The sequence below is a fragment of the Equus caballus genome, chromosome 29 (assembly GCF_041296265.1).
Source record: "Equus caballus isolate H_3958 breed thoroughbred chromosome 29, TB-T2T, whole genome shotgun sequence".
NCBI classification, from domain to species: domain Eukaryota; kingdom Metazoa; phylum Chordata; class Mammalia; order Perissodactyla; family Equidae; genus Equus; species Equus caballus.
Window position 1 is genome coordinate 29,995,405 of NC_091712.1, and position 19,596 is coordinate 30,015,000.

General features: G+C 42.4%; 1 protein-coding gene across 2 annotated transcripts in view; it reads left to right on the forward strand.

Annotated features, from left to right (window-relative positions):
• Positions 1-19,596, forward strand: part of RSU1 (Ras suppressor protein 1) — a 175,952-nt gene that overhangs the window by 32,839 nt on the left and 123,517 nt on the right. For both annotated transcript variants that reach the window (XM_005606904.4, NM_001309339.1), the window contains 4 exon segments: positions 10,170-10,290; positions 16,308-16,426; positions 18,050-18,132; positions 18,405-18,519. In XM_005606904.4, coding sequence (XP_005606961.1) covers positions 10,170-10,290; positions 16,308-16,426; positions 18,050-18,132; positions 18,405-18,519 — 438 coding nt within the window.

Sequence of the window (19,596 nt, forward strand, 5' to 3'; positions counted from 1 at the left end):
TAAGTCACTGACCTTTTTTAAGAATAGGGTGAAAGCTGTGTCCATCTAGAAAAATGCACATAATGGTTAGAATTTGGACAGAGCTGTGGATCCTGTTAAAACCATCCATGAATTCTTGAGAGGTGCATGTAACTCAGATTTAGAAATCCTGCAGGAGTGGAAAGATAACATTAGAATATTTGTAGTGTAGATACACTGATACTCTTTCTGAAAAGGACGTATTTCCTGGAAATTCGTAAAAACTTGAGAAAGATGATTTTTAATGCAACGTGAAACTCCTTCTTGATAGCTTTTACAAAATATTCATAAGCGCTACCCAATTTATCTGCTTAAATTTAAATTTTATTAAATAAGAATTTGTAATCTTGAGTGGAATACATATATATATTGTTTTTTTCCCTTCCAATAAAATCTTAAGAATGCCTTTCTGTTTCAATTTTTCTTTCTCTTTGTCAATCAGCTTAATAGGACAAACCACCATTTGGGGATAGTATTGACCACTAGTTAGCAAACTTATCACCCTCCTTTTCAGTTACTTTCAACCTGAACCCTTTCATCTAAATTTTCGCTGTTCCTTTAGCCTTTTTCTCTTGTCTGTGTACTCTCTGTTCTGATCACCTGATTCTTCTCTGAGTGCCTGCTCCTTTCTGCATATCTTGCTCATCCTTCAAAAAGTTGAGGTGAATTCTCACCTTTCTCCTTTCCAGCCAAGTGAACCAGTGCTGCATGGAAAATAAAGGACCAGGCATCCCACAGCTCATTAGACTCTGAAGGACCACACCCCAGATGCACCATGACTTCGGTGCGGAGGGAAGGGGGGAAAACACCTAGCGTTCATTGACGCCCTACTCTGTACCTGGTGGAAGCAACAGGCTGAAAGTAGTCAAGTAACTAGAGCTGGAAGGTGGTGGGGCTTAGGGCTTCCAGGCCTCTGTGCTCGCTGTTCCTCTGCCCATGATGCATGTGTGCAGTTCAGACGTCCCACTCAGGTGGATCAAGAGCTCCCTGGATGAAGCATTCCCATGGCTCTGGGTCTTGACTTGTTCACGTGGAAAAGCAGGGAGAATTCCTAAAGTTAAAAGACAGAGTTGTTATTGTTGGTGGGGGGAGGATATCAAAGCTGCTGTGTGGATTTTGTGGATTTTTCTAGAGTGGGCATCTCCCCCACCTTTGTCTGTCTTCCCTTCCTCTTTCCTTTCCTTCCTTCCTTCCTTCTCTTCTTGCCTCTTTCCCTTCCTTCCTTCCTTCCTTCCTTCTCTTCCTCCCTCCTTCCCTTCCTTCCTTCCTTATGTAATTACTCCCTTCCTCAGCATGGACACCTAAGGTGAGGAAGGAAGCGAAGCACCCCAGTGTGGCCTCTTGCTGAAGTCATTCTTCACTGTAAAAGAAGACATGAACTATTGGCAAGCATGTTTTGTGTGTGCGTGAGAATTCGACTTGTCTACTGTCTCCCTCTTAGTGTTAATGATGGAGGATTGAGAGTGTGTATGCATAAAATATATTATAATGATATTTGTTTGTTTAAGAGCCTAGAGAACTCTTTTTATGACTCTGAGCTTGCATTCTCCATTGATTGATTGAAGGTTTTTCAAGTTTCTCCTTTTCCTTCGTGCCCTTCACGGGGTTTTGGAACTTCTTAGCATTTTTCCCCGAGGAGCCTCTGTCCTTTTCTTGCCCTTCACTAGATGTCACTTCCTCCCAGACCATGGAATGCCACTGCCTTTCCTCTTAGTCCTGCCTCTCTAATCCAGTGCCCAAATTACACCTCTTTATTGAGGGATTGGCTTGCTGGTGGTATAGCCCCTCGGTGCTGGTGTGTAGTTTAGAAGGTGTGTTCCCGTAAGAACTCAGGGTTTTGGAATCCTGAGGACCATGTTGACCATTCCATGGTTCCCTTTGGGAGGTTAATACAAGATTCAGAATTAACTAAGTTTTGCATCCTCAGAGGAGAAGAAAGCCGTGCTTGTCAGCTTTTTAGATTTGTTTGGCTGTGCGTACACACTTTTTATAGCCCAGGGACATATATTTTTGCATATTTGACTTTATACTATAAAATCTACCCTACTGCTTGCTTGTAACTTTTTTCCCCTAATTTTTGTATAATTTATTATTCTCATTGCTGCTGAAAGAGTAGGACCTTTTTTTTTTTTTTGCAGTGAATTGAGTCAAGGATATTTTTGCTTAGTAAAATTACTTAAACTGCAGAATCTTAAGGAGGCCCATAACAGAATACAATAAGTGTGTACTTCTAGGTGTGGGTAATACTGGTGTTTTGGTTTTTTTTTTTTGCTGAGGAAGATTGTCCCTGAGCTAACAGCTCTGCCATTCTTCCCCTACTTTGTATGTGGGATGCTGCCACAGCATGGCTAGATGAGTGGTGGATAGGTCTGCACCCAGGATCCGAACCCACAGACCCTGGGCTGCTGAAGCAGAGTGTGCGAACTTGACCACTACACCACCAGGCCAGCTCCTAAATACTGTTGATTAACTGAAAGTATTGTCATTTATAAAGCTAATAATATTGGAGGGATGTTGGCCTTTACTGCTTGAGTGTTTAGATATTTTGCTATTTTATTTTGCTTTGAGAAACATGTAGATCCTTTTAAATGAGAATTTGCTTCACTGTTTCATAAACTTTATGTTTTTAAATAATCATAACTACTGTAATTCAATGTTCTAATAGCTCCTTTGGGGGAGATCCCATAAAGCCTGTAAAGCTAGTTATCATTAGTCTACTTTTGAACTTCAAATTTTTATGCTAAGATATAATTAGTTCATTATCCACCTTGTGTTTTTGGCCAGAAAACAAAAGTCATTAATCACTCTAAGTACAAATGACCTTTTTTTGCATATAAAATTCTGAAGAATGTAATTATTTGTATGCGAGAGTGAAGAGATTCTTCCGTACGCATAATCATTAAAATGAGATTCGGGACTATGATTCCTAATTTGCTGGAAGAATTGGCATCTGTATAATTAGTCTAGACATCGCCTCTGTGGTATGAATAGACTGATGTCTTCCAGCCATTGTAGCTGAGGATTCAAAGGGCTGTCCTTTTACTCTGACCAAGAACGCTCCAAGTCACGTTTCAGTGACAGTCGTGCGTCGCTTAATGACGGGGACGTGTTCTGAGAAAGGCGTCGCTAGGTAATCCTGTTGTTGTGCGAACATCACAGAGTGTGCGTATGCAAACCTGGATGGTACAGCCTGCCACACAGCTAGGCTGTATGGCACTGCTCTTACTGGACCACTGAGGTGTATGAGCTCCGTTGTTGACTGGAACGTCGTTATGCGGCACAGGGACTATAGTTCCTGTTAATTTGGCTTCTTCCTGTCTTCTCTCATTCAGGCCAGAGGGGGATGGTTGTTGTCCAGTATCGTAATCTTCAAATATTGGGGCAAAGAAATGTTTGCTTTCAACATTAACTCCTAAGTGGTCTCCCCACCCCCCACTCTATGTAGAATGAATAATCTCACTCATTTTCACGTATTTTCATGTTTTTTGCAATTTTTCTAGGAACTTTGTTGTAGCGCTGTAACTTAGGAATCTAGATAACTGGGCTCATTTTAATATCTTCTACCATCCTTTTATCCTTCTCTGTTAAAGACATTTTTTAAAGCAGCAGAAGCACATAAACATCTGACCAGGCATTTGCATTTGTTACGGCAACAGACAAAAATCTCTTGTTTTTAACATAAATGTGTCAGGTTTGGGGAAGCAGTGCTATTCGATTTATTTTGCTTTGCTTTATCCCGTGTGGTATCCTCGGGCATTGTTTGGTCCCAGGGTCAGTGGGACTTTGGAGTCACTGCGCATGGGCATGAGACAGTAGTGTTTCACCCCTTGCAGGAGGGACGTGCCCACCTCTGGGCCGTGTACCAGTCTTTGCCCTCGTTCTAGCTAGCTGGTTCCCAGCAAGTACCAGCCCTGAGACTCCCTCTTCTTGCACTTGGGGTGGTTCGCAGTCCATCCCACATTTCCCATAAAGGAGGCAGTGGCCGAGCCATGGATTCAGTTTTTCAAAGAGGCGTGTGAGCAGGGTCCCCTGACTTTCCATCCCTAGCCTAGTGCCTCTCCTTTGCAGGACTCACCAGAGCTGTCGGCAGTCTGGATGCTTCTGCAGAAGTTGTTGGGCACAGTGTCGTTCTAACTGCTCAGAAGTTTGGTGGAGGTGGCGGATAGAGTTCACCTCCGGATTTCATGCCAGTGCTCATGATGAAATCCTACATGTGTTTCGAGCAGCTTCTGGCTTCCCAGCGGCCGTGGGCGGATACATGGTGCAGGGTCTACGACTACCCTTTTGTAGCTGAAGAGGACCCGGCTGTTGGTGCCCACCATATGGCTCTAAAGACCAATGCATGACCCACCGGCTCTTCCGTGGGCAGCCTGCAGGCGAGCTCCTGACCTTATGTTTTGCGTGGTGCCTGCTGCTCCCAGAGCCTGTCACTCGTCACAGTTTTCTTTCTTTGCCTCAGGGGCCACACAGTGCTTTTGCTCAAAAAGCCTCCGGATCGGCTGCAGCCCAGCTGGTCTATACTGTTGCTGCCACCCAGCATTCTACAGTTAGGCCTCAGTGTTTCGAAGGCCAGACATATAGCAAGTGGCATCTCTTCACATGACCATCCTTGGGCACGATGGAGTTGCTGCCAAGTGACTTAATTTGATGAACTGGGGAATTCAGTACTTTTTCCCCTTGAATGTTGTTCACACTACTTCATACTGTTTTCACCATAAAGATCTGTGTGGGGAAGCAGAAGTTGATGGGAAATGGTTTGATTGCAGCCCCCAGGTTGGGTGGATTAGCTATCTAGAGTGTCTCTTTATTTTTTCACTTTTTATCAACCCCCAGCCTCAGTGGCTCACTGAGGTGACAGAGGAGTCTTAATTTGGAGCAGATTAATTATTATGATCTTGATCAGCGTTATTGTGTGGGGTAAGGGACATATGTATTGGAGTAATGATTTTAATGTCACCAATGAATTAAAAGTCTTCTGAGTCAAAATATGATCCCCAGACCAGCAGCATCAGCATCCCCTGGGAACTTGCTGGAAATGCAGATTCCCAGGCCCCACCCCAAAGCTACTGAATCAGGAACGCTGAGGTACCCCCTCCTTTGTTTTAACAATCGCTCTGGTAATTCTGATGTATGGAAGGTTTGAGACCCTTTGCTCTAGAGCAGCACGACCCAGTACTTTCTGGAGTGGAAGGATTCTTCTCTGTGCTGTCCAGTATGGTAGCCACTGGCCACATGTGACTGTCGAGCCCTTGAAATGTGGATAGTGTGACCAAGTGACTGAATTATTAATTTGACTTAATTTCGACTCATCTAGATTTAAATTTATTATTTTTTTCTCTTTTAATACCTTCATCCACTTCCCCCACTTCCCACCCACCGCCTCTGGTAACCACAAGTCTGATCTCCTTTTCTATGAGTTTGTTTGTTTTTTTTTTTAGATCCTCATATAAGCAAGATCATCCAATATTTGTCTTTTTCCGTCTGACTTATTTCACTTAGCAGAATGTCCTCAAGGTCCAGCCATGTTGTCGCAAATGGCAGTTTCCTTCTTTTTATGACTGAATAATATTCCATTGTATGTGCGTGTGTGAATACATATACACAGACACACGTGTCACGTTTTCTTTATCCATTCATCTATTGATGGAACTTAGGTTGTTTCCATGTCTTGGCTACTGTAAATAATGCTGGGGTGAATGTAGGGGTGCAGCTATCTCTTGGAAATAATGATTGTATTACCATTAGATAAATAGCCAGAAGTGGGATTCCTGGATCATGTTGTAGTTCTATTTTTAATTTTTTGAGGAACCTCCATACTGTTATCTATAACGGCTGTCCCAATTTACATCCCCAGTCTAGATTTAAAGGTAAATCGTCACATGTAACTAGTGACTGCACATTGCCCAGCCCAGCCTCAGAGCATGCCCTGCTGTTTATTATTGTGAGGATAAACTCCTAAAATGCTTTAAAAATAAGTTCTTGGTTGTAGAATTACTAATTTTAGATCCCAGGATCAGATGCTCCTGGAGTGAAGCTCCAGTTGCTGTAACAGTAGTTTATTCAGGCTCTTCTGTTGGGGGAGCTGGGGAGCTGTCGCTAGCTAGTGGGGGGCACATATTCTTGAGGGTGATGTTGATTTTGTGAATACGCTCCAGCTTGTGCAGTGCGTGGTAGCTGTGCCTCTGGTAAATACAACTGATGAGGACAGATAATGTCCTTTGAGAAGGAGTCAAGCTGTTGCTCAGGAATAGAGCTGGGTCAGCTGGGTCTTGGTGTCAGGACTATGGTCTGTCTGCTGTGTCCAGAGTGTTTTCTGAGCCTTCCTGCCCAAGGGAGCTTTTTAAAGAAACATTCATGTAGAAGATTAGGCGAGTTGGCTTCCTGGCCCCCACTGCTGAGCCCCCCATGGACTTTGGGCTTCTTGTTGTGAAAGTGTCCAGAGACTGTGCTGGGGCTGACTGCTGAGTGGGCTGGCACGCTGTGCTCAGATAGACGAAACTCTAGAATAACACTCAGGTTCTTAGATTTAGGAGGGCTTAGAGGGAAAGAGAGCCCTGCTGGGCTTGTTAGTTGGAATTGTTATAAATGCCCGAAGATACACTTTGAGTCCAGTCTCTGTTCTCATAGTTCCTGGCATGACCACATTTTGTCACTTCTTCCAAAACACAGTCGAAGCTCTGGGCCAAGAGCATCCCCAGTGGTCATCGGATCTTGTAACTGGAGCAGAAGGTGGCATTTTAGGAGTCAGGGAACACCTGACTGTGGTTAGGGATCTTGCTCGCACATCTAGCAACTGAAGTCTCAAAATGAAAGCAGCCGTCATTGACAGAAAATGATGCTCAATTCTCTGTCACCAGCAAAGTTCTGCGTGACTGAGCTTCCTAATTGAGGGCCCCATTTGTTGCATTATTTAAATTCCTGTCGTTGATTTTCATAATCCAGCTCTTCTTAGAATCATAGAATGTTAAAGCCAGGCAGAAGAGAATTTAGAAATGATCCTAGTCCAGCCTTTTCATTCTACACTCGCAGCCCAGAGAGGTTGTGAGTTGAGTGAGGACACACAGCGAGTTAGGGCCAAGTCAGGGGAGGCCAGAGCCAGCCCGAGAGGACCAGGCCAGGATTCCTGTGTTCGTACATCACACCGCCCCTCTGTTTCCTTTCTTTTTTTTTTTTTTTTTTTTTTTTAAAGATTTTATTTTTTTTTCTTTTTCTCCCCAAAGCCCCCCAGTACATAGTTGTATATTCTTCGTTGTGGGTCCTTCTAGTTGTAGCATGTGGGACGCTGCCTCAGCGTGGTTTGATGAGCAGTGCCATGTCCGTGCCCAGGATTCGAACCAACGAAACACTGGGCCGCCTGCAGCGGAGCGCACAGACTTAACCACTCGGCCACGGGGCCAGCCCCTCCTCTGTTTCCTTTCTGTGCTCAGCTCCTTGTCTGTAGACCACATGTGTACAGCTGGGGTCACAGAATCTGGACAGATTAATGGAAAGGAACATTTCAAAGGTGTAGTAAGAATTATAATCCTCACTGTTTAGTTATTTTATAAAATACTTCTTGCTAACCTGTCACATACATGTCTTGAAAAATTCTACCAGGATGTTTTGGCTGGCGACAGAATGCCGCTTACCTTTTCATATTAGCTAAACTTGTTCATGCCTTGTATATATATGATTTAGGTATTGCACAACTCATGTTGTTAACTGGGGATGTTTTTGGACAGTGTTTTGGGGGATTAGTTTGTTTTCCAAGCAGTAGACCTGTTTCCATTTCTCAACTCTGATACTCTTTCCTTTGTAACTAACTTTCTTTAAATTGCATGCCTCTCTTACTTTATCTCAAAAATACTGAAATGCTAGATGCTGGAAGTATGGAGCTGTGCACGTAATAAACATTCTCTAAATACTGGTTGAAAGACTGAATATTATCCTGTCCAGACTGGTCTGAAAGTTAATTTCTTTGATTTTTACTATGGCCAGGGGGAAAAATGCTATAGTTTAAGGAGACTATTAGCTGTGTAATTTTTTTCCCCTGTAGCTTGAATGGAGTCTTAAACAAAAAAATTCACACGTGTCCGAAAAGGCTGCGAGAGGTTTAGTAAATTGAATGTGGGGTTATTGTTTGTGTCCACAAAACGAAGCCCTAAATCACATTTAGCATAATTTGTGGCTTTAAATTGGACTGATTTAGCAAGGAGAGTGAAATAATCTCTCATCCTGTCAAAAGGGCGATACCTTCAGACCAGGGTTTAATTGCATTGGCAAAGTAACTTTGGGAAAGCAGCAGTAATTCTGGCTGCATTATTCTTGGTTTGTGGCTAAATAGAGATCATCATTTTCTCCAGGTTGCACTAACTTTCTTTATTGCTCTTCAAACTAATCAGATGAATGCAGAGGGAGAAGCTTAGTGGTAGCTGGAGGGTGAACGGGAAGGGGTGAGGTCTCCAAGCAGGGTTGTCGTCATCTGTAGGGCTGTGCTTCCCACACTTCCTGGTTCGGGGATGGGATGGGTGAGCTGCCACTCAGCGACTCAGCAGGCGCAGCCTGACGAATGTCTTCTTGATCCTTTGCACAGAGTGAATACTGTTCATTCACACAGAAGTGTGTTATTGACTACACATTTAAAAATGTGCTTTTGCAGCGAAATTGTCCAGGTAGGGCTCATATGCATTCATGTTGGTATCCAAGAGTACGGTTTCTCTAGGTAATTTCCAGCTGCCTCAATTATCCCATTAAAATCCATCCTTTTATCTCCATCCTCACAACCAGCCACTTCAGTAACTACTCGATGCCTTGCTCATCTTCCTTCTGGACCACTGCCTCTTCCCGAGCGTCTTAGTCCACACTGGTTCGTATTCTTGACACTCCCTTCCTCCAATGAAACCGTTTCCCTTCCCTTTTACCAAGCATTCCCACTAGAAGAAATCAGGTCATTGCTACTTTAAGACATTTTATAAAGCTGTGAATGACGACTCAGAACTCTTGTGGACAGCGTGCTGTCCTCTTTACTTTTGTCCCCCTGGGAGTTACACACTGGACTTCTTGGAATGGCTATCTCCTTGAATATTTTAGATGTCTGGAATTTTATGTACACCTTTGTAATGGTTCTCAGCAAAGCTGCTCCCAGGTATTCCCAGTCTTCTGAAGCAGGCCCTGGAGGGGGCTGGAGTATGGGAGCTAAAGGTACTGGCATAAGACAGGACACTTCCTTGGGCTCCACTCAAGGCCCGTGTCAGTGGTTTCAGTTACCTGGATAGTCTTGGTGTTAGAGTTGACATGAACTGTGGACAAGCTCATGGCCAATAACAAATCTTTGTGGAAGGACTGAATCAGCGATGGGGATGGGTGAAGTACCACCTATTGAACATCCTTCTGTACCAATTGAGAGTTAGTACTTGTGGGGTAAAGATGCCTTTGACTTTTAAATTGGTATTTGCAAGTAGAGACTCCAAGGAAGGAGGAACCTTTCAGGCCCCCAGTGGTTTATTTTCACCTCTGATCTGCATACTAGTATTCCTATCATGCCACTGAGTTGGTTTTTCATTTTTCTATATAATAACAGTGCATTGATCTGTTACTAATCTGATGTAACCTCTATGTGTGTGTGTATGTGTGTGTATTGATCAAGGTGCAAAGGCCAGAAGCCAAAATCAGAAAGTGGATAGGTTGAATATTTCATCATTTAAAGTTGAACTTAAATTGTTGTGATTTAGTGCAGTGTGAATAGAGCAGCTCTTCAGATGTCCAATTATTGAAACAGGTTGATGAATGTATCATGACTCGGGAAGGGTCATGGGGTTTACTTTCTTCTGGTGGAGCTGCGAGAAAGCCAAAAGGAAGAAAACAGTTGCACTTACTAGACATTATAGGACAATTACACAAGTATATATGCTTTGTAATATTCACTTATAGGCTGTGGTTGGCTCAGAAATTCTCTTTTGCCCTTTGAAGAATCATTTCCGTTTCTACTCGGAGGTGAGTTTACTACCTAAGGAAAACCTCCAAAACATAAGCAAGCTCTAGACGTGAATTGGATGGTCATATTGGAGTTTCAGCTCTCTCTCATGTGAAAAGAAAAACAAGATGTGTTGTTGGCATTCCCTGTGTGAGGAGGCAGGTTCCCGCATTCACGCTCAGCGTTTTTGTTTCCCTAGCTGTGCCAGCAAACATAGCAGAACTGAAGAATTTGGAAGTGTTGAACTTTTTCAATAACCAGATCGAGGAGCTGCCCACACAGATCAGCAGCCTTCAAAAACTCAAACACCTGAATCTCGGGTGAGTCTTGGGGGAGGAGGAGAAGGGAAAAGAAGGAGAGAGCGGAAGAGGAGTGTGGGCTGTGGGTGAGGGCAGGGGCGCCATTTGGATTACTGCCTTGGAGGAGCTGGTTTCTAATTTCTCTTTTACGTTTTAGGTTTTTTAAAAAAGTGTTATTGTTTTAATACATCCTTTCTATTGGCCTACGTTAGCCCATATCTATTTGAGAGCTAATCGAGAAGCTAATTGTTGGCGCAATAAGGGAGTTTTTTTTACTGTATTTTGTTTCCAATAAAATTTTATTTCAGTTATGTTGACCAGGAAGGGACTTACTGGCATAACATTAACTATTCAGACCAGTTGGAATATGGTCGATTTTTCTCTCTGTATTTAATAGAAATAATTCACAAAGCACCTTTCTTCTACGGAGGGAAGGGTTCCTTTCCTAACACTTCTTCACTGATTCTTGTAATTCTTTTGTATGGTTGAGAGGTTATAGTCCTGTGTCTTTCTTGATACAAAAGTGAAGAGAGGGGTTTGGACTCAGCTGAGGTTGGAGAACCAGGTAGCAGTGAATATTAATAATACCATATATTGCTTTGCAGTTTTCAGAGTCTTCTTGCCAGTATTTGACCCTCTCAACAATGATGGGTGGGGGGAGGGCAGAGCTTGTTGCTTTCATTTCATGGAATGGAAGCCAAACCCTTTCTGGGAGGTTAAGGGACTTGCTCTGATTGCCCCTGAGGCTAGTGACCAAGCTGGACAGAAAACCCCGTTGTCTTGGATCCATGCCCTCTCCATCACATACCACATGCCCTCTCCATCACATCCCACAGATGCCACCAGAAGTTGGGCTTCTGAATTCCAGCTTCCTTGTTATAGCTGTTAAATGAAACCGCTCACTCTTGCTTCATCCTCTTTCGGAAGTAGTATATTCATTAAATTATAGCCATGAAATGCTCTTGTTAAGTTAGTGGTTTACATGGAGTGGCAATAGACGCTGGCTAGCTATTTATCGACTTCTTAGGAATCCATCATGAAAAAGAAAATCTCATTCCAGGAATGATTTTTAGTTCCTTTTTTGCATGGGGAGTTTGGGTGGATACCTTATTTTCTCTTTCTTTTTTTGTTTTTGAGGAAGATCAACCCTGAGCTAACATCCATGCCCATCTTCCTCTACTTTGTATGTGGGATGCCTCCCATGGCATGGCTTGATAAGTGGTGCCATGTCTGCACCCAGGATCTGAACCGTTGAACCCCACACTGCCGAAGCGGAACGTGTGAAGTTAACCGCTGCGCCACCTGGCCGGCCCTGATACCTTATTTTGATGTATACTCTGGTTAAGAGACAATCTTTGTAAGATCCGTCAGCATTCTTTTTCCTAATGTCTAAGGGGAAGTAGAGTTTAAAGGAGGGGAAATATCACTTTAGATCATATGGCTTTTTCTCCTACAAGTAGTGGAGACTGTATACCCATTTGGCAAAGCAGAAAAGAAAGGATCCTGCATTTATATCTTTGTTTTGAAAATTATTAAGTCTTAATGTTTAATTTACATGTAAGAAAGAAGCTAAAACTAGGCATGTATACTAGATGTATAAAACTAGGTATGTTCTTACTGTTAATTTCTTCATCCTTTATTAAATGAGTTATTATTTGTGTATAAGGTGCTTGGAACAGTGCCTGGCACATAGTAACCAGTACATAAGTGTTACCTATTGTTATCATCATTGTTTTATTTACTCATTTATTTCATGACCATGTAAGTGCCAATTCTGCATCAGGAAGCTTGCTGGCGTTGGGGGTCAGAGGTGAAAGTCACATCCCCTGGCCTTCAGTGTGGAGGCAAAGCCAGCTATAAATGAACAGTGACAGCATTCAGTTTGGTCACTGATGTGTGGAAGTTGTTGAACGGCAGTGGGAGAGAAGGACAAGGAGCCTGTTAGACCACAGATGACACTCTCGGAAGGGTTCCTACAGAGGGTAGCATTTGAGCTGAGACTTGATGCATGAGAAGGAATTTCTCAACCTCACAAGTAGAGGGAAGACATCTCAGATTGTGAGAATGACATATTTAAAAGCTCAGAGCACTGCATGTTCCAGGAATTGCAAGTTCCTGGTGTTGCTGAGCATAACATGTGAGGCAGGGGGTGGTAAGATAGGAGGTGAGGCCAGACAGAGAAGCACAAATGTCTTCTCTTCCTTTAATGAGCATTTCTTGAGCTCCCAACTGTGTGCCTGGCTCTGTTCTCAGTATTGGCCATCCTGCCCTTAAGGAGCGTACATCACAGTTGGGGACACAGGCTATAAACTAATAAATGTCTATAAAGGCACGGAGTCGACATGCTAGTGAAGGGTCTTGTATGTCATTTGAAAGAACTCCGATTTTATCCTGCTGACCGTGGAGGACTTTGCACAGTGGAGTAGCGGTGTGAGATGAGGTCAGATTTTCATATGAAAGGTCATGTGGAGGAGAGGTTGGACAGGAGGTCAGGAGACCCGTAAGATGCTAGGTTAGCGTTCCTGGTGGACTAAGGCAGTGATAGTGGAGGCAGGGGAGGGTTTTATATGAGAACTCTATAGGAGGTAAAACTGGGAAGACAGTAACTATGGGATGGGACGATCCCTGGATGTCTGTCGGGGGCAGCTGCGATAGAGATGGAGATGGAGACAGCTTCAGGAAGATGATCAGCTCAGGCTTGTTCAGCTGGGTTCGAGGTGGCTTAGGACAAAGTTTTAAACTTTCCTTTTTGATCAAATGCATCTTAGTTGCCTCTTTGTCGTCTTCGGAGCTGTTCACATCTTTGGCTCTTGGTGCTTTATTGATTGTGTAAAGCTTTCTGTATTTAATTACAAAGCTGCATAGATAGGGTGGTCAAAGTTGGAGCAAAATTCTTAGTTCTTTGGGAAAGGAATTGACATGGGTTTCAGTAAGGGATACTTCTGTCCTCAAGTGGCATAAAGAATTACACCTGCACCACCCTGTTTAAGGCAAGTCACAGAGAGAGGACTCTGTAGAACAAGCAGCCGGAATAAAAACATATACAGGAGACCCTACAGCAGAGCAGTTAGGCCACGCGTATGCATGATCCAAACAGCATATCCCCTTAGAAGTTGCTTTCACAGTTTTATATAGTATTTGCTGTTTATTCTGTTGATTACCAAGACCTGAAAGAACTTTTTGGCCATCTGAATAAATAAAGGAAAGTTTAATTATGTTATTAATTCTTTAAATGTGGTTCATCTTAGTTACTTTGCAAAAATGTAAAGTCGTATTTAGGCTTACATGTTGGTAATTATTACTTTATAGGATATAGTGAGATTTGGGATGATAAACCATGTTCAACTCTTCTGGAATAGCTTTTGACCTAGCGGGATGCCGGAGCTCATCTCGTGAACACTTGGAAGTTTTCACCAAGCACAGGGTTAAATGTTCGTGGATTTGGATTTTGTTTGTGGGTTTCTGGGGTTTTTTTTTTTTTTTGCTAAATGTGTGAGCAGGTGGAGGTGAGAGACATTTTTGCCTTCAGCCAAGGAGGTCTTATTGAAGCAAGAGTTGCCCAAGAGGATGTCCAGAGATCAAAATGTTCCAAAAGGGAAGCATTAGATTGGGTCTTCCCAGCTTTTGAAAAAGAAGGAAAAAAGATGCTGAACAGCCTTTGACTATCTGTTTTATACATTGCTCCATCATATGCAGGCATTTTCCCATTTCCAGTCACATTTGAAAAATGTTCATTGGTGAACAGAAGAATTTATACCATTTGGCATGGTTGAGCCATGAGCTGCTTTATCTTGAAACACCTGGAGTGATTGGAGAGTAAGCCGGTGTGCTGCAGATAGGAAAGCCTTTCCTGATAGTTCAGGCTCTCCACCGTGGTCTTCTCCTAATGTGAGCTTGCCTGTTTGAGGCTGGGTCAAAATCTCTGACTTCCTGAAAAATAATTGTAGTTATACCTATCATTCCTTGAGAACCTACTTGTAAGTCACAAGTTGTGTCAGATGCTTCACATGTTTTCTTTCTCCTTCTCCTGGTGATCCTGCCAGGAAGCTGTTGGTATCCTCATTTTACAGTTGAAGAAATTGAGCCTCAGAGAAGCTGAGTAACTTCCCCAAGGTCATCCAGCTAGCTGGACTTCTAACCGGCCTCTGTTCTTCCACTTCCCCTCCTTTAACCTCTCATGGAATCCTTGAGTGCCAGCATTCTTGGAGGGGGCCCTGGGAATAGATGCCCCACATGTGTAGATGTTGATGGATGTTAGCACCCACTGTAGGGGAAGCCAGCGCCTGTTACCTGTCCTTCTGCAGAGAGATGTGCTGTCTGCTGGCTGTGCATGTGCTGGTGTCAAGAGAAACAGCCAGTAGTCCCTGCAGCTCCTTGCATCATTTGTAGCTGGGACTGTGTCAGCACTGCTTCCAGACCTCCAGCAGCGTTGAAGTTAGAGCTGTCTTTCTGCCTGCAGGTTAGTGGGCCCACTGCCATCACTACTACTGTCACCTGCATGGAGGCTCTGCCGCGTTCCTGACACGCTGGCGGGATTGGTTTATTGCTCAAGAAGAAAGAGAACCTGCAATTTAGTAGACTTTTGCCATTTCCTGTACCTCATGTTTCAAAAGTGTACTTCTGTCTTTGGAGAGAAGAAAGTTATCGGTGATTTGCAGAAATGGGAAACTTAGAGCAACATGTAAAGAAAGAAGCACCTGCTGTATACTTCTGTGCTTTTCTCACCATCTCTGATTTTTCCTTTGGTTTACTCAGAATCCTTGCGCTGGAGTCCAGGGATTGGGGCTGCTCTGGCCTCCGTGAGCGCTAGGTGCTCTCAGACACCTGTCACCTCATCTGTGCAGTCAGAAGTCCTTGGTACTTACCTTCTCTTGGCCTGTTTTTTCCTCTCAGCATTAGAGAGAGAATTGTAAGCACTGTCCTGCCTGTGTTACACAATAGTTTTGATGACCCAGGTGGAATACTTGACATAAGTGTGCTTCACAGATTGTGAATTCGCAGATATATCAGTTGTTGTCATTACAATAAATTGTCATGGAGGTTATTTTGCTGAGGGTGAGGTTACCCTAGGACTTCATACCCATCAAGAGGTGGCAATCACTTTTCTCTTGGCTTCTGTCTCTGCTCTGAGCTGTTTCTTATGAGGCCTGGGTAGTGCGTGTGGACAGGGTTGTATCTAGTAGGAGAAGGATCGATGTCTAGAATTATTTTTAGTGTCACAGTCCCTCCCACCTTTCAGTATCTGTCAGCCTGTATTAGATTTTTTTTAAAATTACGTTTGTCAGCTTTTAAGTATGCTCAAAGGGAACTGCATTAAGAAAAATAAGGATCTTGAAGAAAATAATAAAAGATAGTAATAGACAATTTCCCTTCGATTTCATTGGCGATATGTGTATTTTATTTTCACTTGTGGTGAAATACATATAACATAAAATTTATCATTTTACCCATTTTAAGTGTACAATTCCGTAGTGTTAAGTATATTTACATCATTGTGCAGCCATATCTCCAGAAGTTTCTCATCACACACAGCTCTATATCCACTAAACAACTTCCCATTTCCCCCTCCCTCAGCCCCTGGCAACCACCTTTCTCCTGGGAGATAATTTTGAATGTTAGTAGTTGCACAAAAAGTTACTTTTTTTTTCCCATTGGGAGGAATAAGTAAAGCAAAAAATCTGAAAACTGTAAGCTTAGATTGTATCTTTGGAGCTCTTATTATTGCTCATTCATAAGGAAGTTTTTCTCTAGAAGGACAGATGTTTCATGATGATTTCAGTTTCTATGTAAAACAATGATTGAGCATCACCATTGGAGAAAATGACAACTAAGACATTTTCAACTGTTTGCCGAACATACAGATTCTCTGACCAAAATTACTAGGTTGGTTAAAATAACATGAAGTGATTATAGAATTATGGCCTCTTTTAAGCTTTCAGCCTCTCGCCTGTGGCTCTTGGGTCTGTGGAGATCTGAATGTTCTGTCTGAATATATGTTTTGTGTGTGACATCTTGCATTTTTTTTTCCCCAACAACAGCATGAACAGACTTAACACTTTGCCTCGCGGGTTTGGCTCCCTCCCGGCTCTCGAGGTCCTTGATCTGACTTACAACAACTTGAATGAAAGTTCTCTTCCTGGAAACTTCTTCTACCTGAGTAAGAAACTTTTAATTCTATAAATCTCCTTAAAACAGTCCTTTGCATTCTAAAAGGGAAATTCATTTGCCAGGGCCCAAACTCCCAGAGAAATTATTGGAATCTATATTTTTTTCTTCACAGATTCCTTTTGAGTATTCCTCCATAGCTCAGCAGTATGTATATATGATATATAGTTACCTGACACCATTGTGCTGGAGTAGACTTGGTAATGTCATATTAACTTTCCAGGACAGATTATGTACCTAAATGAGGTCAAGTCTCATATTTAGCTAAGGAACTTGGCTTTCGTTTTAAAGAATGTGGAAAAAAAAATAAAAATAAAAAACCAAAACATGTGGCCTCTCCTGTTGCTTTTATAGGCTGTTTACCCAAGCATATTCTAAAAATATCCTTTAATAAACTCTCACAGAACTTTAAAAATTTCCAGCCATAATTCTTGTTTTAGGCCTTTAAAAAAGTACTCTTATTGATAATAGTCTATATTGTCTAATATACAAACATTAAGAAATTGCTAGTCGCAGATGAACAGCGTTTATCCTTTTATACGCAAGCAGATTTCTTGCTGCAGATGGTCATAAAAATTAGGAAAAATGGAATTTTCTGAGAACTCCTGAAATATTTAGGAAAGAGTTGTTTTCCTTCAGTGAGAGTTCTGCTTTTCCAGATAGTGACATACGTGGCATCTAGGAGTTCTGAATTTTCTGAGCTAGTCTCTAAAATTTCGTTTTTTACCTTATCTAGACTCTTCTCTCAGACTTTCTCGAGCACCTGAAACCAACTCTAAAATATTTTCTGGGGCCATGGAAGCAATTGTTTTTATTACGTATGTTAACATACAGTTCTGTCAAGTTTTAAAACATTGGACTATAGTTAAATGTCAACAAACCAAACATGCATCAGATTATACTCCTCCTTTTTGGTTGAGGATAAAAAGATGGTTTAGGATTTTTAGCCTTCAGTAGTTTGGGTTCATGGTATTGTGTTATTTTGTGAACAAATCTGATTACTGATATTCTGTCTAAGTTAGGGTTTTCTTTATTTTTTAAACTCCATGTCATTATTTTAGCCCCTTTGTCTTCGTTTATTTTTGTCATTAAGGCTATAGAAACAAGTAATAATAATATAGCCTGATTGTGGAAACAATGAAATAGTGATTGTGGCCTTCATCACCAGAAAGCCTTTTAGTTGTTTCTTTCTTTTTAACATAGTTGCATTTACGCGAAAGAGCCCTTTTACACTAAGTACTGATATAAATGACACAGTGGTTTTCTTTGTTTTACTTTGGATGCAAATCAAGCCATAAATGTGATTCGGAAGTAATAGGAGAAAAGTAGCTATCTTTTCTGAAAGCGTATTGCGACTCCGTGCCAGAAACTGCTGGTCCCCAGTTGTTAATTGTGTCAGTCCTCTTGGATATAGCTGTTTTCCTAAACACACCAGCCCCACAATAAGCCAGTAAATCTAAGTTTGACCTGCTTGTTATTATCGTGAGCCCTAGGTATGTCACTGGCTTTTCACCAAGCCAAGGTTATTAATCAAAGCTGACTCCCTTGTATTGATCAGACCTCAAATGGTTGGGTTCCATGCCACCCTGTTTATATATTGCTGTTTAATTTGCAGCCACCCTGCGTGCACTCTATCTAAGTGACAACGATTTTGAAATCCTGCCTCCAGATATTGGGAAGCTCACAAAGTTGCAGATAGTAAGTAATTTATCTAAATTCTCAGAAAATCAATTCACTTCTGCAGCCCTTGTAGGAGCAGAATCAAGTCAATTTGAGCAGGAGTGTGGTTTGTTTTGCAGGAATAAACCACTACTCCTGAAACTGTTTCTTGTTCATCTCCAGACACTTGTAAATAAATTGGAAGGATTGAGCCTTGTAAGAAGAGAGGGCATGAAAGAGGACAAGAGTTTCTGTTGAGCGCCTCTTGGTGTGAAAATTGTTTTGACAACTCCTTGTTTTCTTATATTTAGCTCAGCCTTAGGGATAACGACCTGATCTCGCTGCCTAAGGAAATCGGGGAGCTTACTCAGCTCAAGGAACTCCACATTCAGGGGAACCGCCTGACCGTCCTGCCCCCAGAACTAGGTAAGGTTGCTGATGAATGATCTGAGTTCTGGGTTTAGTTAATAATGATGATCCAGATGCTGCAATTCTGCACAACCCTCTCTCGTCTTCTTGGCAAATCTCCTCCACCGAGGCACCCAATTCTGATCATTTCTAGTAGCATTTGTCCTTGGCCAGAGGTTAGCCGTTATGGGTTTGACCTGCCCTAATGCTGTGTTCAGCAGCTGCAGCATCCAGTGTCTCAGAAACTGCAGACAGAATATGACCCAGCTCAGCTGCTTGCACAGGGTAGTGGAAAGAGCCTGAGATAGTGGTAATAGTCTCATTTATGGCTCCTCCTTTACTAGCTAGTGATGTTTGTTTTTATCAAACCATCACTCTTATTTTTTTAATCCCTTAATTTTTTGTTTTAATCCCTTGAAAACTTTTACCAAATAATTAAAGTATTTATGATAGCTGCTTGAAAATACCTTTTCCAGTCATGAATTTGGTTCTCTCCTGATTCCATCTCCAGTGGGAACTGTGAAACATATTCCAGCTGATATTCCCCAGTCCTGCTCCCAGGGTGGCTGAATCTTACCACTCTGCCTCGTCATTCAGATGGTCCGGGGTGGGCTAACGACGTCCCTCAGAGATAACATCCAGACCAGTTATTCTGTGACTGAGGTTATGCTGCTCTTCTGGGAAAGTTTCATGAGTTCACTTTTCTTTTCTCGTGCAGACTCTCGGAATCCTCTCATTGCTTCAATACATTGAACTGCACTGTTTCCCAAACTATGACTATTTGCTTTTCTGCACCAAAATACCATAGTTTTAAAAAACACATTCAACCCAAAGTTCTTTGAGGAAGTACCTCAAATGCGTCTGGTGGTTTTACAGAGGCCAGTTATTCTCAATTAGGATGGCAGCTCCATGAGCGCAGAAGTTTATATTTGTCCCCTGCTCTGTCCCCGGTGCCTGTCATGTGCTAGGTATGAAGTAGGTGTCAAGGGACATGTACTGAATGAGTGAATGAAACAAGGACCTCAGATAGCAAGGTGTTGGGAAGGCCACCAGGAGGCGGAGTTTGATTGCTCTCCAGAGTTGCGCTGTCCGGTA